General features: G+C 41.0%; 1 protein-coding gene across 3 annotated transcripts in view; it reads right to left on the bottom strand.

Annotated features, from left to right (window-relative positions):
• Positions 1-192: 192 nt before the first annotated feature.
• LOC117422204 (nucleolar protein 4-like) overlaps positions 193-18,114 on the bottom strand; it is a 76,895-nt gene continuing 58,973 nt past the window's right edge. Inside the window, exons 3-8 of one of the 3 annotated variants that reach the window (XM_059003909.1) lie at positions 11,697-12,001; positions 9,417-9,608; positions 8,893-9,081; positions 8,076-8,198; positions 7,518-7,710; positions 193-6,909 (exon numbers count right to left, since the gene is read on the bottom strand). In XM_059003909.1, coding sequence (XP_058859892.1) covers positions 6,707-6,909; positions 7,518-7,710; positions 8,076-8,198; positions 8,893-9,081; positions 9,417-9,608; positions 11,697-12,001 — 1,205 coding nt within the window. In that variant the 3' untranslated portion in view covers positions 193-6,706. The remainder of the gene's footprint in view (positions 6,910-7,517; positions 7,711-8,075; positions 8,199-8,892; positions 9,082-9,416; positions 9,609-11,696; positions 12,002-18,114) is intronic. The other 2 variants (XM_059003907.1, XM_059003908.1) reach the window with 2 other exon arrangements.

The following is an 18,114-nucleotide window of genomic DNA, read 5'->3' as shown; positions in this document are numbered from 1 at the left end:
TAAACAAGGTTCAAGCTTCATTTGCACATGACCCTGAAGAAGGCAAGTCACTAGTGACTGTTCTAACAATAAGTCTCCCTCTGGCGTCCAGCATTGTACTGTATACTAAGATTTTTGTATTCACCATTTGTCAGCCCTATCATTTTTGTTAGTGAATTTAATGCATGCTGCATCATACCACGACATAAAGACAGACCATGTATTTTAGTTCTGTTTGATATATAGCATACTGTTTTTATTAGTATATTCAGCATTGTGATATACAGAAAACAAAGTTCCATAATTGTTTTGAAACCAGTGTATTTACCTAGTAATAACATTACACTGAGAAATGCTCAATTTAAACTCATTGGTATTTCATTAATAAAACTGATATGTAAAGTAAAAGAGAACTGCCCATGCTATTTTGCATTGAACAAACAGAAATAACAGATTTTTTTTCATATTTTAGTTTTTTCACATATATATATTTATCAACACTTCTAAAGAATTAAAATATTTAGCCACATGTACTCAAAAAATTATTCACTGTTAGATAACACAATAAATATATATATATAAAAAATAATAATAATAATAATAATTTGATATACTTTAATATCAGAGGGAAATCAACCATTTTAAAACTGACCTGTTTCTAAAAAGGGCACAGGGGGTGTTCTTGTTGTTTTTTTTAAACAGTAGCAGGACAATTCTGACTGCATCCCCAAACTAGATGGTGGGGCCACATGGCTTAATCGGAGACAAGTTTGTATCAGAATTGATCTATGAATTGAAGATTCGAGTTCTAATAGTTTATTTTATATTGAACAATGACAATTGTTTATTAAACAGTTGCATTTGCTAGAACGTTGAATTGGTTTCAGTACGTTTTATCTCAAATTAACAGTACCTCAAATTACTGTATAGTGTTCCAAATAAAGTTTTTTTTTTAACAGATAACTCGCTATGCTTTGTTGTTTTTGTAATAAGCCCACTTTTAAATGAACAGATTGTAGTTACTACATATTTATCATGCGTGCGCTACTCATGGTAACAGCTGGTTAAGACTTTCACTTGCTGTACTTGAATAAATTAATAAATATCATGTATTTCAGGCCTTGGTATAAAACCAATGCCAGATTTGGTTTTTCAGTTGTTTGGTTGCTGAAAATAATATTAATGGCTTGAAACCAAAACAAAAACCGATTCACTCTTTTAAAAACAGTTTTACAATGGTTAATTTGTTTTGATTCTTTTTCCCCTCTCAAGTACAGAGTATCAGAAAAAAATATAACACTGGGGGGAAAAAAATTGCAAAATCTGTACATGTAAACATCACACTTCCACTGAGTCCAAAATCAGGAGTAAAATACAAAGTTTCACATTGGTATTAGGTACAAATAGGTAAGGAGTGGAGACCCCCCAGCTCCCTGTACAACAGAACAAACTAATCTAAAGCACCACCAAATTATATATAGAAAAAAGACCAGATTGATTTTTATTGACTACACTACTCCTTTTAGAAAAATAAAAAGACAGTTAATTTTTTTTTTTTTTTTTTTGCTGCAAAAATATCTGCCTGAAGATATTTTTGTGTCTGATAGCAATGAACCTTACAAGCGTAACCACAGTAAAGCACCTTTTGGGAGGCTTACAGTCAAGAACACATTATCTGTAATTTAATTATTAGGACATTTTGAATTGGTATATTTAATTACGTGATGTCATTTTAAAGACACACGTCAGTATTAAAATATATCTCTAATCTGTGAATACACACAGCAAGGTCCAAGAGATACATTTTCATGAAATTGTCCAAAACCATTTTAGGACTAAAACGCAGTATACTTTTACCTCCCTGTGCGAATGAAAGTAGCTATTTTCTTTTTAACCAGTCCATCTGAAAATGTGGCCCAGACGATCAGTATTCTATTTCTCAATCTAGTGTTTGTTGTTTTCTAGCAGTGACAGTATTACCATACAGTAGTAATGGAACTTGAGGGCTGAAAAAAGGACAAGCTTCCAGAACAGAAATGTTGGGAGGCAAAAGGTTAAAAAGCAGTACTGTAATTAAACATGAATATTTATGTTAAATAAACGCCTAATAACATACACGGTCGTATTGATATGCTCCATGCCCCCTCATTGATTTTTTTAAAATTAAATTATTTACACTACACTGTATCTTTTCAACACTGACACCCTAACTTTCTTTTACCTTACAGTAGTTCTGAATTAAGAACCACGTCTACACGTGTTCTGGAAGGTACTCTAATCCCCAGGGTCACAGTGACCCGTGTTCTGGAAGGTACTCTAATCCCCAGGGTCACAGTGACCCGTGTTCTGGAAGGTACTCTAATCCCCAGGGTCACAGTGAGCCGTGTTCTGGAAGGTACTCTAATCCTCAGGGTCACAGTGAGCCGTGTTCTGGAAGGTACTCTAATCCCCAGGGTCACAGTGACCTGTGTTCTGGAAGGTAATCTAATCCCCAGGGTCACAGTGACCAGTGTTCTGGAAGGTACTCTAATCCCCAGGGTCACAGTGACCAGTGTTCTGGAAGGTACTCTAATCCTCAGGGTCACAGTGAGCCGTGTTCTGGAAGGTACTCTAATCCCCAGGGTCACAGTGACCCGTGTTCTGGAAGGTACTCTAATCCTCAGGGTCGTAGTGGAAGCTGGTAAGGTTTGTTGCTAAAACCATTTTTTTTCTTTTCTGTTCTTGCTTGTTTTGGAATGTTTACACTCGAGACTTTTTTTTCAGACATTTTTTTAAAAAAAAGACTAATTGCATAAAAAAAGAGACTGATCAAATGGTGAGCCACATGTGTGCATCACAACTCTTATGTAAGCACAGTAATACAGTAAGAATGCTTTGATTATGGATAAAATACTTTGTGGTCCCCAAGACGCACTGTATACAATAGCTGCACACAAAAAGACATGGAAATCAAACAATGAAGGGGATAAGATTGTCTTTTGCCTACATTTTTTTTCTTTCTTTACAGTGTATCTTCTAAAACCGCTAAGGGGGAAAATAAACAATCACAGGGGAGGATATTTTGCAACAGCCTGTACACCATATAATCTCTTTATTCCTTCCACAGAAACAGTTATGTCTGTTACATATGCATAGCGCTTTCTAGACTAACAAGCTAAATCTTGCCACGGAGGACGGTTACTTCAGGTTTGAGGCTAAAGTTCAGCAGCGCACTTCAGAGAATTTGCAACAAGGTAAGGCTTTCTTCTGTCAAGGATGGGCTTGAGCAGCAATGAATGGTAGAGATGTCCTCAGTTCTGAGCCACAGGAACAGTTTTGGCACAAGGTGGGGTATAGACGTAGAATAACTTGGCAAGACATAGCAAGAGAATTGTGACTCTCAGTATTGGTGGCTGCTTTTGAGATAGATTTATATTTTTCTAGTTACCATATCATAATGTGCTAGAGGGTTCTGTTGTACCACAAGCCTCTCCTGCGACTGAGCAGTTATTTTACCTGGCTAGCAGTCAAAATGTTCTGCTGTAAACAAGTGTAAGTCAGTTTGGATTTGTAAGATGTTTTGCAGTTAATAATGAAATGTAATGCATTTCCAAGCGTTTTTAAACCACGCTGCATTCTTTCTCCCTTGAATTCTGACCATGTTCCCAGGCCTACTCTGTTTTCTCAGCAGGTAATCTCCCTTTATTAGAACCTGCTAATTCTGAATAAGAGATATTTTTGAAGTAATGATTGTACATTTCAGAAGTAAAAAAAAAAAAAAAGCTTTCAGTAACATGAAAGCTATATTTCTAAAATAAAAAGCTTGTTCAGCTGTCATTAATAACTCCATTTTAAGAGTAGTTTGTACCACACCACACATGTGAAGATGCATAACATTCAGATCATTATTAACCACTGCATCACAGAACTTTCATGCATTTGCATTTGATCTGAATAAAATGAATTCTTCCTGAAATAGCAGTCTGGCTCTGGGTAATGACCAGGTTGTACAGTAGGGTTCACTCGCTATTCCTGCCATGTGAATATGGGTCATCTGAAAGAACCCAATTCATTGCTGCAAAGCCATCAGGACAGAAGGAGACCTGTAGAACAGAGGTAATAAGGATGGAGTCACTGAAGTAGTAAATCCTTCTTTCTGAAATTATGGCTATTACCAGGGTTTTCTTCAGAGTAGAACCACCTTGACAGAATCCACAGCTAACTGATATTAGAAGAAGCATGCATCTTTTGGTTATTTTCTGTTGATCAGGAGCCCAGCAGATTCACTCGTACATCTATGGCGGCCTGTAATATGCATCACTTGACATTTTTAATCATTAGCATGGTTATGTTTTTAGAATTGTTAAGGTGTATTAAATACAACACAAATGATCCTGGACCATTTATTTCCAAGCAATACAAAGCATTTGTCTTGTTCCCAGTCTGTGATGTTATACCCAAAACAATCTGTCTCCTTGCTTTTTCCCAGTGAATCGTTAATTAAAATATAAATTGTTTCAGATTACTGAAATGTGAGATGAGGCCATATTCATGGCCACGGCTAGAATCAATCCATGCGTGCATTCAATTAGTACATCTTATTAACATGAGCTTGGTTCTTGTATTGCTAATGAGCGTGTCCATGGCAATGAGTAAACCACAGCGGATTATAAAGCAGCTGTGGTCATTCTGATATGGAGCAACTCCATCAGCTTTGCCATGTGGATGTTTGTCAGTATTAGACATGATGGAAGTAGGTCAGTCCGGATGGGTTAAAGCCTTGCCTTGCACTTGGGTCTCTTCTGTTGAGGTTTAAAGAAATGCTTTCCTAACTAAAGCATCGGGCTGCTTTCACACTTTAATAGAAAGTTTCAAACAAAATCAAAGGACTAATATTAAGGGCATTCAGACTACAGTATTTACACTACAGAAGTTAATGATTATCGAATGCACGACTTTTCATTAGTGCAAAATGTAAGCTCAAATCTGATAGTCCTGGAAACACAGTTCTTCGAACTAATGAAACAGGCTGATCAAGGGGAACTTCTGTAGGGAGAATTCAAAACCATCACCTGATGTTTGAAAAGGTTATGCCCTTTGTGTCAATTTCTATGACATTATCTCAACAATGGGCACGCACATTAAAAAAAACTGCAATTTCAATAGATCTGGCTTTAGTTGATTCACAGAAAGTAGCCCGATACACAATGAACCGCGTGTGGAAAAAGCAAATGGAGAAAGAAAGCCAGCAGCTGGGCAGTGAAGGAAGACCCTGGTCTACACTGTTCAATATTGCACCTCGAAACTGAATGCTTAGGGGTGGTCTTACTCTTTCTTTTTTTAATGGCAACCAATGTGGGTGTAGCAGCTCGAAGGAAGAAAGCAAGAGTTCTTGAAGCAGCACAGCATTCCCTGGAAGTCACACTGCTGTACGGTGGGAGGTCTTGGGCTCTTGGTCCCTGTGTGTGTTTTTGCTTTTGGAGGTTAGACATTCGGCTGTAAGTTCAAACTATTAACTGAGAGATCCGCAGTGCAAAGCGGTGTAGTAACTGGTTTGAGATCCTCTTTGTGTTTTATGGGTGTGTTTTGTTTGTTTTTCACAGACAGGAGAGCAGTGTCGCTGAGGTCCTCTCGTTTGGTGGAGGCTGAAGACTCCTCTTGAGGTTACAGGTCTGTGGCAAATATTGGGTGCATAGCAGCAAATGGGTTAATGGCCATCTTAGAACAAGAACGGAAAATCTTCCCCTAATGTCCACAACCAGGCTTTAACTACAAGATGGGTAGTTGGGAGGAAACCGGAAAACTGGCCCCCCTTTTATATATAGGTGGCAGTGTACACCCACAACCCTCTCAATAGTGGGATTGCACTTTGACTTGTATTGGGGATGTTTGGAGGTTTCGTTACATTTTCCTGGTTGACGGTATCTAACCTTGTAGTAAAAGAGACATCTTACTTTCACAACACTATCTTCAAATATGTAGTTTACAAATAATCTCTAGTGCCAAAGTCTTTTAGAACTGTTTTAGTGGTCTGTTTTTCTGAAGTCAGGTATTTCTACAGTTTAAAAGATCCAAACTCCAATATTGATGCAACCACCTCCCCCACCTCCCCCAAGATACCAAGAGATACAAAATCAATATAAATGTAAATATAATGAAATATATTGAGGTATTTCCACGTGCCATCTGCATATTTATGTTCAGTACCTTCTTTTGCCTTCTCCATGGGGGCTGTGAGAGGAAAGTGCTTAAATAACACATAGCACATATTTACAGCTCGTTACAATAGTAGTCAATTGTTTCTTTTTTTGTCTTGTAGCATTGAGATACCTGTAGTACCAGCACCAAATGACAGGTGGCGCTGTGTGAAACACTGGCCATTACATTTGAAATGGTCTTTAGCTGATCAAAACTATTAGCCATTACTCGGAGACCTGTAATAATTGTAAGTGCTTCTAGGGTGGCGCTAGGTGTTTTCATTTTACAGTAATGGGTGCTAAAGAGGATAGCTACTTTTTCAAGACTCGGTTGTTTCTTCCTGTAGGAGGGTTGAGCGACGGTACAACGCAATTTAAAGCAACAACTCGCTCACTCTTACTCTGCACACAAGCCTCCCCTGGCAGTGCGAAGACTGAGGGTGGGGGTCCCCGAGGGGAGACCAGACCATGCAGAGGACGGGGTGGGCCGGGGGGGTCCAGTGTAAGTTTAATATCTTTTCATTTTAGGGGAGGGGACGGAGATGCTGAATTCAATTCTGTTGTAAAATGAGGTTTTCCAGTTCGTCGGCCGAACGCAGGAGGAAAGCAGCAGACTCTCTGTAGCCGGCGATGAGCTGCCGCACTGCGTTGATTTCCGTGGGGCTCAGCTGGGCTGTCGGGACACCCCTGCTGTTTGTACTGGAGGCTGAAGAGGAGTTCGAAGCCAGTGCCTTCATGCTGAGATCAGTTGGACCTGCAACACACAAACAACAGAGCCATTTAGCAGGAGTTGCACCTTCCCAAGGGTGAAAACATGAAGTTCAAGTTAGACATCCCACTACAGGAATGTGGAGGGGATTTTAAAGATCTTCACAATGTGCCGTTTCATTTTTTAAATGCACTGGCTGCAATCCAAATAAAATGTAGTTTGGAGGATCAATTATAAAGTGCATGATGTCTGTTTTAAAAGAACAATGTTAACTCGTGTCAGTAAATCTCTTTGCATAAAGACTTAACTTCATGTAATGTCCCATGGAAGTTGCAAACTTCTGCCTTGGGGGTGGAGCTGTTTCCATTTGAACTGTCAACACATACAGAGGTAAGATTGTTTACCTTGATCTGGCTGTGCAGGTTCTCACTGCAGTCACAGCTAGTATTCTGGGTTTGAATTCCATCTTACTTGGTACTCCCATGTGCAAGTCATACAACATCTTTGGTCAACCAGACTAAAGAACATGTGACTTGCATAACCCTGTTACGAGACTATTTAGAGCGACTGAACAGATCTCAAGGCAGTGTGAGCATGTATCAGCATCTGCTGAAAACCCTTTTTAACTTGGTTTAAGATCACATGAATTGTACCATTGCTCAGAGTGGTCCCTGTTGTTAGGGAGACAGGAGGCTGCAGACTGGTTCCCAGCCCCCCGTATCCACGGTAACTGTAGTTGAGGCCTCCGTTGATGTAGATCTGATCCTGTGAGTAAGCCGAGGCTGCCAGTGTGAAGGCGGAGTGTGGCTCCCGGCCGCTCGGCTTCTCTAGTGAAATCTGTTCATCCTGGGAGAGCAGCACAGGGTCACAATGTTAGGGCTAGAGCAAGTGTCCACAATTCTGAGCTGAACAACAGGATTGTAAACCCTTAACCCCCATGGAAATACCTACTGTACCCAAAGCATACCAACAGGAAACTACTTTTAAATGCTTATAGCTTACTTGCTACTTGCAATAGGTGGCAATGGTTAAGGGATTGATATATGATTGTATGAATGCAGAATCCTTAACTGGATTTCATTTGTGAACTTTTTAGTTAAGATGGAATTGCATAACGAATTCCTGCCAGAAACTGAAAAATACATCTATTTTGACACAGCCTTGTAATCCATCTCAGCCGGAGCTGTGAAAGTGCTGGACAGCAAACTCACAAGAGGAGCCTGATACACGTCCAGACGCATCCTCTTGGCTGCTTTCCGGGTCTCGCTCTCGCAGGCAGCTGCCAGGATGTTCTCGGCCATGGCGGAGGTTAGATGAGGAGGAGTGGGGCGTGTCTGCAACGGGGTCAGGACAGTGAAGAGAGGTTTGGATTAGATTGTCATACGCAGCCATTGCAAAACCTCATTGTTTCTTTAAATAATCACATTACTGCACTGTTACGTCTATGTGACATACTAGATTCTACAGCAGCATACAGCTTGTGACTACTCCGGTACTGTGCAGTGCAAGTTTTCTAGACCTTGAATTTCTGTAAACCAGCACAGCATTCTATCCCACAGCTTTTGGGTCCCACTGTTAGAGACTCTGATTGTTACTTTTATACCTAAAACTTCTGATTAAAATGAACAAGACAGGAGACCAAAATAATGTTTCTTCTGGGAACCGTGTTTACCAATGCCTTTATTTAAACTGCTAGTCAATACCACTTCAAGTGTGATTACTCACAAATCCACTGGAGGGCAGTGGTGAGCTGGCTGAATTCCTCCCACGGACATTCAAAGGCCTCCAGTTTTCATAATTGTTTAAAAATGAACTCTTACTATCCTCTGAATTGACTTGGCTATAATATGATATTTCTATGCTTTATTTTGTACATCTTGTTAAAAGGCACTGTCCTATGGACATTTTGCTTACATCAAACACTATATCCTTATGTTGATTCCATGAATTTGACTATTTAATGAAATCTGTACTGAAGCGGACAGGCACAACATCCCCAGTCCCTGTGACTGCCTCTCCTCCAGTTACCTCCATGCCATTCTTCTTCATCCTCCGGCAGGATTTGAGGTACGTGCGGATGCGCTTGCGGGCGCGTTCCTGGAACTCTGGGAACTGCCTGCTGCAGGACTCGATGATGGCCTGGATCTTCTCTTTGGGCTGCTTAGAAATGGGCACCATGCGGTCCAGGTTCTCATCCACAAACAGGCGGACGAACATCTAGTGAAGGGGAAGCACAGCAGGGCTTTTACTGGAGGAAACAACTCACATTATAATACAGCTCAGATTATTAGTTGAATGGAGTAGAGAACTAAACGGTACAGGCAATCTTGGGCGAGAAGAACGCTGTAGGCATGTGCTCTGTTCCAGACGTATCAAACCTGCTGGGCATTTCGAAATGGGGTTCCCGAGAGGCCAGAGATTGGGGGGCACCTTCTCGGCCCACTCACAGAAAGGAAGGGTAATTGAGGCACAGTGGTGGGGACTTTGTACCTGTTGAGCACCTTTCACAAGCCCTGAATTTATGAAATGGGCATCCAGCTCTGAGTTCTTACGTTAAAAGCCTTTAGCCGCTCAGGGTCCATTCCCTCAGAGTCGTTGATCTTGTCGTTGTCCTCGTGGTCATCATGGTCGTGGTCGTCATCATCATCGTCCGCAGTGGGCGCCCGGCTGACCGAGAGGTCCTCCGGACAGAGGCTGACCTCCGTCTTGACCGAGTCGTAACTCCCTGAGCTGTACTGCGGAGACTGCAGAGAGAAAGAGTGAGGTTAGGGGCTTACTCTTCATTCAGAACAAAGAGACTGACATTACAATTGTGATTTGTTTTTATTCATACAGGTAAATATATTCCATGGAACCCCCAATAAGAGCTGAAGAGAAGAAAAGACTTTCAAGGACACAGCTTGTTCTTTGCTTTTCTCCCAGTGAACAGATTATCGTACGTGTCTCATGTGCTTCAGGATTGCATTCGTTGTTATGTGCAAGTTTGTAAATGCCTGTGGTAGAGAAATTATTCCTACCCACGACCACAAAGTTCACAGGAACAGATACTGAGGTTACTACATGAAACCTTTTCGCTGCATTAGTTTTACATCACGCATGAGGAATGAACATACGGTTTTACAAGGTAGAATTAATATTGATGCTGCAGCACTTAATTTTTTTACTCATGTTTTGTTTTTTATTATTTGTCTAATGAAGCCATCCACATAACCAGCTTTTCATGGCTGTGCTGGAAAGGATGTTTATTATCTGTACATCTCCTCTTTCCAGCTAAGCTGTGCTCTGCAGCTGCACATTACATTACTCTACAACACTGATACTGGCTGGAAAAACATGGACTAATCCAGCTACCTGTTCTGTATCGGACCCACCTGGAATTGAGTCATGTTTTCAGTTACTTTCTACTGATGGAAGCACAGGTACTAAAATTGATTTAGTCCCAGCTGTCTATGCTGAATAAAGGCTTGCACCGAGTCCTTTTGATTAATATTTTGCATGTTTACTGATCTTTCTATTGCTTCACTGATGTTTTGTTTCTGCTGTTTACTTAGAAAAAAAAATTATTATTTTTTTAAAAATCCCTAAAAATATGTAAATCTGCAAGTGTCTTAAGGCACATGTGTCCAAAGTTGGCCCTTCCACTCCTGGTCTTTGTTCCAACCCTGTTCTAAATTGCTTAATTGAATTAGACCTCCATTCAGACTTTACCTGTTAAAGCTGGAGTGGAATGGCCCTCCAGGACTGTGATTGGACACCCTGAGCTAAGGCAAAACAGGCACCAATTTACATGCCTTGCTTTTTGGAGCTGCTAATACCTAATTGAGTCACCAGAGGGAGGCAGGGTGGAGAGCAGCTCTCTTGATATTTGGTCTGCAGGGAGAAACCCAGACACACACCCCACTGGAGGCTGGATCTGCCCATCCTAGACCTAAACCCTCTGCTGCATAGTAAAAGACACTTAAAGGAAATATATATATGCATCATCTACTCAACAATCTTTGCAAAATAAGAATTCACTGATGCAGTAGATGTATAAGTAGTAACTTCTACAGGTTACCTTTTCCATCCATTTTTTGATATTGCTGTACCTTAAAAAGTAAAGAAAACCCTTTCTACCCTTGCGGATTTCAAAGTCTGGGACTGTAAAAGCTCTGCTCTCCTCCCAGGGTGGCTGGGGGATCCTGTGCCTCTCCCATAGCAGCACTGCTGTAACCTTGAATGTCAAACATTAACTAATACTGGGCAGGGCTCCTCCAAAACAACAATCTCGACCTCGGCTATTCATACTGAGAGCAAGAGGCTGGACCAACCACCTCACACTAGTGTTGCTCACTTTCCTCCTGTCCCAATGGTCCTGAATACCAAGAACCCTGGACAAGCTCCACAACTCACAAGTACTGCTAATGCAACATGCATGCCATTACAGCATTACACAGCTCTATTGAAATCTAACCTTCAGTAGTATTTTAAATGTGATCATTTTGTTGAAACTTCCATCTGCACCACGGAATCAGCCTGTAAAAATCTCATCTTGTTATCAGATTGGGGCTGCCTCCGGTTCTGTGTGCAGTTTAAAATCCAAAAGGCAAATGGACGTTAGACAAAAACATTGCTTGTATGTGTCATGCCATTAATAAATGTATGCACCTCCCTTCAATATTTCTGTAATTATAATACTTAAGTGATAGTCCCCACTCAGCCGACATGCTTTTTAACTGGCACAAATGAAGCAATTGTGGCGTATTAAAAGCGATTTTATTTTCCATTAAAAAACTCATTGAATATTTATGTCCACTGTGGAATTCTTCAATTCTCTTTTTCTGTCGTGGTACCTTGTTTACATAGTCTCTCATCTCCCGGTCTAGCCTGAGCTCCGCGGCTGGCTTGCTTGTGTATTTCACTCGGCTCCTCAGCCCATCCAGGGGGTCTGGTTGGAAGGGGGGCTGCAGTCGCTCACTCAGGTTGATGGGCTGGTCCTCGGAGGAGGAGGATGATGAGGTGGTGCTGAAGTCCAGCGGGCCAGGAGCTCTGTTCCCGTTCACCTCCGTGTAGGCTCCGTCCTCCTGGGCACTGCCCGGGGCCGACGGGTTAAGAGTGGTCAGGCCGTTCCCACTGCCGCTCTCTGAGGACGAGTCATCTGAAAGAAGAGGGGGGAGGAGGCCATTAGAACAGGGATCGGTGGGGCAGGCTGGGCTCAAAAGGCCTTATTGTACTTGACTGCATTTCTTATGAATAGTAAAACAAAAGAAAATACCAAACTGTTTAAAGCAAACGTTTATAAAGCATCAGTTAAACCCTAGACTGGATAGACACTGGACTAGCTAGTTTGCAAGAGTAAATCAGAGTTAAAATCAAACGTCATTTCCAAGGGTTCACTGAACTGTTAAGGGATTTATGCTGGAAGTGTTGCCCCGAATTCGTTTATTAAGTCGATACATTTTGGAGGAGATCCAGTTGCCAGTAATGTGCTGTGTACTCATTAGCACATGCTGTAGTGTAACAGATCAGGTAAATAACCATCAGCCAGTACTCACCAAGGAGCGAGGCCATCTGTTGTGAAGCAAAAATAAATAAAGAAAGAAATGTATGCACAAAGTTTTTAATGCTGCAGCTGCTGTGCTGAATAGAGCATACAGTACACTGAAGTATGTGCACAGACGATTGTTGAAAAATGATAACAGCACACACAGACACAACAAGGTGTTCTGCAACAGAGAAAGTACTAGGCAGTGATGAAAGCGGGGACCTGTAAAGCATATCTGTAAGGAACTGTTAAAATGAAGCAATTAAAAAAATTAAAACATTTAGACAAAACGAGCACCTGTGCAGTAATGTCTCCCCACCTTCTGAATCCCTTAGCCTAGTGAAGTGATCGTTTTTAAAACCGCTGTTGTTAATGTAAACAGTCATTAATCTGAAGAAAACATTGGGAGTTAATTCAGGATGCTTTGCAGAATGATGGCATGTCTGTGCTTGGTTCAGAAGCTACTGGATTTCATAAATGTTTGGTGATTCCAGGGTTACATACTGGAAGAGAAGATGATTAAGCAAGACCTGATGAACTTGACGGTGTGTTTTAATCACAGACTCTGTGAGTTAAATGCCCTGGGGTGAAACATAAGGGTAACAACTGAGCAAGGGGGCTGATAATAAAAGTGACATTTAAACATCTGCATTCAGGTATGTCAAGAAACAAACACATTTTAGTACAGTACTGTATTGCACTGTACAGCAGAGGTAGCAAAACATTCTTTATAAATTCCTGACTAGGAAATCATTTTTTGGTGTACATAAAATACACTGGCTCTAGCCTCTGAGCAACTATTTCGTGCAGATTAAACCATGGTATAATTGTATTTTAAAAAGACAAAAATCTAGTAGCATGTTTGTAGTTCTGGAACTTCTTTGGGAAAGGCTACACCACACAATATGAATAAGAGCTCCACTCAAGAAACAGCTGACTAGACTAGAAGTTGTCTCTTCCCTATTTTTTAACTGGGTCTCCTCCGCAGGCTAATGGAGCACTCTGATCTTCATCCATCAATACTGCGGTACAGACCTCAGCTCGAGAGGCAGCTATTAAATAAGTGATCACTTACGACATGGCTTTGACTTATGCTGTAGGTGATGGATGATAAGAGGTTTTTTTTTTTTTTTTATGGCTATTCTGTTGTTTTTACTACGTTTACCAGTGAAGAGATCCCAGTGCTGCGAGACTTGTCACTCCTACAACAGAACCCAAAGTCCACCTTGCTGAAGATTAAACAAAAGCTCTGAATTACACCCATATATCAGGGTGCTGGGGTTTGCATGGAAATCATGAAGCATATCACACACTAATATTTCTTATAAGGCTATTGTTAATCAGACTAGGGAGGTACGACTGTAAGTGGGAAGAAGCAACTTGGGTTGCACCGAGTGAATCCTGTCCAAATTCTATACATTTTTAGTCATTTTAGTTGCAGTTTTTTTGACAAGAAAATATCTTACATTTAAATCAATGTCAGAAGATACTGTTCCCTGAAGTACAGGTGGGGGTGGAGGTGTCGCGTTGACTTTTCTTTTAATAGATTGTTCTGAAGTCACTGGGTCTGCAGAGCAATACATTAAAAAACGTTTTTTAATCACTTTGGTCATGCCCAGATTTCATTGCGGCAAAACAGTTTCTGCAGCCGCTCACAGAGCCAATGCAATCAGAGGGTTACAAAATGGAAATTTCAATATACCGGAAAGGGGACAGTGACAAAGCCCTGGAAATAAGCAGGGACTGCAGCAGCACAGGACATTACCCTGAAGGCAGAATACAACTCAAGACTTGAATCTTCTTGATTAGGAGGGTAAAGAACCCAGAGTGGGGTTTGTGTGTGTGTGTGTGTGTGTGTGTGTGTGTGTGTGTGTGTTTTCAAATTGAGGGTGCTGGATGTGAGGGTTAGGGTTAGGGTTAGATGTGTCACTCGAAGGACAGTGAGGGCTGCTCATGCACTGTCTGATTCAGAAAGCCCTCTCTCAGCCCGCTGGTATGAAGCAGTGAGTGGGTTACAGATACAGCCCGATCTGGGAACAGCAGCATATTTATTAGAGTATAAAAAGTATTCATGCGCACAGAGTAAAGCTAGTCTAATTCCTGCCAGCTTTTACACAAATCCCTCTCAGGAAGCCCACATCGGTCTACAGGGGATCAGCAACCCTATCACAGATTCTTAAAGGAACAGGGCCGCTTTCCCATGGCTCTGGTCAAACAGCAGGGACCAAAACAAACACTGTTACCAGTGTTGTGCTGACAGTGGCAGTACATTGAGAATGGGAGCTGCTGCAGTCATTCCTAGCAAGTGTTAAGTTTTGGTCCAGCTGCTGCAAAAAGAAACTTCAAAACGATCCATTGCATTTTTATGATTTCAGAATCAAGGCGAAAAACATTAAACACTGTTCAGAAATGTCTCATCACTTTTTCATTGCCACCAATTCCTTAGGGGGTCTTGGTAGGTATTCTCCAGCCTTGATCACTGCATTTCTCTTGTCTACTTGAGGCAGTATATATGCTTGGATATTCTCTATGCCCAGCTCTCAATGCCTTACCTGAATGAAATCAGACTCACAAAGCTTATCTTCTTTCTAGGCATCTTTGTAAAAGTACACATTTATTTCAACTGTATTAAGTGTATCACAAAGGCAGGTGGTTCCACGACTAACCCTCACAACAGCCCTTCCTTGACATGCCATCAACCAACATACAGATATTCGAGGGAGTTTGTTTTTTATTAGCCTCTAAAAGGATGACTATCAGATGGATTAAAAGCTGCAGAATGTGTGCTGAAATCTAGCAGGCTGTTGCTATGCCTGGTACCCGGCTGTATCTGGGCAAAATCCCAGTCAGACAGGCATGGAGTTAGCGAAGATTTAAACATGGGGATCCGTGCTGGTGCCTTGTTCTGGGCATGTCTGTTTGTTTCCTTTTCCAGGCACTGGCAATGGAGTTACTGTTTAAAACAAACAAGGAGGGGCGAGGTGACTGGCTCGTACTGTATCCAGGGAACAGAGAGGTGCATTCCTTAAATCTGTGCAATGGGTGGACACTATCACAAACAAGAACACCTATCAGTCTAAGACCAAAGGGTAATTAATGTGTAAAAATACAGGGTGGTTACTGTAGATTGTCTGAAAAGTTTAGAGTCAAATGAGTAAACTGTATCTTCTGTGTGTAATTCAAATCAAATTAACAATCAAGTTACATTAAATAACAGTTTACAGCTCCTGGACTCTGTTTATTCCCTAGAACACAGTTTGAATACATGTAGGCTCCTTTCTTCCTGCGCTTTGTCATGTGTTGTAATCTCAGTGTATTGTATGTTGTGCCTCACGATTAAATAAAGAATGGCTCAAACTGCTATTAAATAGACATCTTAAAAAAGTCAAACAAAGCAGTTTTATAGATCAATATAAAAAAGGGTGTTTCTACTGTACCTATAGCTACAGTAGTAGCACTATAGCTACAGTAGTAAGTACGACAGTACCATGAACATTATTTGACACTAATCTTATTAAGGAAAATCAACAAACCTGTCCTCTTATTTCATTTGTTTTGAGATCTAGGTAAAGCATGTGATTTATTTTCACATTCTTAAATCAATTATTTTAGTGAAGCGAATAATCTGTGTAATTTGCCCAGTAATTACACACTCAATGTCAGATTTAGAAAAAGCTTTTAGAGTCATTTCCAATAATGTATGTAGCTTTTACAATGTATACACCCGGGGGGGATAACAAAGCATTCCTTTACGTGTCACTTGTATGACATTTTCTACAATCTTTAATGCAATGGAGAAATGTGTTACAAAGAACTGCTATGTACACAGAGTAGATGTAGAAGATTGGAGAAAACAAATTGATCTATGCACAGAGAAGTATGTACTGTACTGTGTCGGAATGCCAGGTATTGAAGCTGCAATGCCAGTGTGCGTGTGTCTGTAGGGGTACAGGAGCAATGCTGCCTTTCTGTTTGCTGGAGGCGCTATAACTCAGCTTCTCACAACAGCACTCGTGGGTTTTCAAGCCTCTCCTGAGAGAAGCTTGTTAACACACCATTACCATTAGGAGATCCTCTATTTACTGCAATCACCAAATTTCAGAGAGAGAGATGTGTAATTGGCTGATTTTTAATTCATGACAGTGACCTCAAATTAACCAGCTCCCCATTGGGAAATGGCTTATTTTCTCACTCATTTGCAGCAGCAGCTGCTGCCTCTTGCTGCACTTTCTCTTCAATATGTGCTTTCTTTTAAGCTTCTCTTTCCAAAAGAAGAAGCCACGCTTCCCGAGTTCCCCGAACCCCCTCTCTTCTGGCTTCCCAAAACCCTTGAGCTGACAATGCGAGCCAGGCTGCACTGGAATTTAAATGTCACATTGAAGTATGAGAGTTTTTTGCAGGCTAGGAGTGTATGAGAGGATTCTAGTGTGGAGCTGGGGTTGGGTTCACTTCCTCACTGCAAATCAGAGCAGCAAAGCAGCAGGACTGAAAGAGACAATCTGTCACATCCTAAAAACACCTAATACCTACAACTACACCACCAGAGCAGGGAGCAGAGGCTCATGGGACCCAGGGAGGAATGACCCAGTAAATCAATATTCTTCCTAGCTTCTTCAGGGACTCAACGACAGCATTAAACAGACAGAGACAGATATCTGGAGGACATGCTATCCTATTAGCTCTCTCTCTCCCTCTCTCTTTGATAAAATGTGTTTATTAAATTTAATAAACAGACAAAACGTGCCTAGGTTTTTGGCCTAATACCCAACAACTGTGTTCTAGAGCTGCTTTGATGAATTGCTACATTTCGTAAGCTACTAGCTGCTTATTGTATTTGTATTACAGAACCGTATTTATATGCTACATAACATGTAGCTTAATGGAGAGCAGAAACAGTTTAGCTTTTTATGTGACTAAAGCAATTGTAAGTGTCAATTTACAGTATGTAATGTAATTCTAGCCCAGTTAATAAAGGCTCATGCACATACACATTGATGTAAAGATTCATGTCAACTAAAGGTCTGTTTGAAATGCAAAAGCAAGCATTTCATAATCAGGGATTATTAACCCCTGAACTATTTAGAAAATGTGAATGGCACTTACCATAGGTACAAACAACAAAGGGGAATGCATACGGACTGTCACAGAGACTGGAGAATGGCTGGAGAAGAGTGGAGGATATTGAATGGTTGCCAATTAGAACACTAGACAGGGGTAGAATGCTTGCCAATTTAGTACACTAGAGGGGGTCTACTGCCTGCTATAGGGAACAATAGAAGATATATAATGGTTGCCAGAGGGCACACGAAGCCCTGTCTAATCCAGTAGCTGTCAGCTATAACAATTGAAAATGAGATATCACACAGTAACTCTGGGTAGTGTTGTACATTTCTCCCGTTCATTTTATGTGATGAGAATATTCCTCATGGCCCACGCATAACCGCTAAAAACAAAAACATCTTTGTACGCAAGTGGATTCACACAGCTATAATACAATTCGCCAAACACATCAGGAAAAAACAGAAAACACATTCCACAGAGCAGTGGCTACAGCTACACTGACCGAGCAACATAGCTTATTAAGGTTATAATCTTTATTGTCAGTGAAGCATCATTTCTATTTATATTTAAATGTCAGACACCTTTATTATACTTCAGCGCCACAGAGTTTCAATGTCTCAATTTACATTAACAGACACAGCGTCCTGCATCCGGGATAGCCTGCT

Source organism: Acipenser ruthenus, chromosome 29 (genome assembly GCF_902713425.1).
Source record: "Acipenser ruthenus chromosome 29, fAciRut3.2 maternal haplotype, whole genome shotgun sequence".
Classification (NCBI taxonomy): Eukaryota; Metazoa; Chordata; class Actinopteri; order Acipenseriformes; family Acipenseridae; genus Acipenser; species Acipenser ruthenus.
Note: the sequence above shows the minus strand (reverse complement) of the source record. Positions and strands in the feature narration are given on the sequence as shown.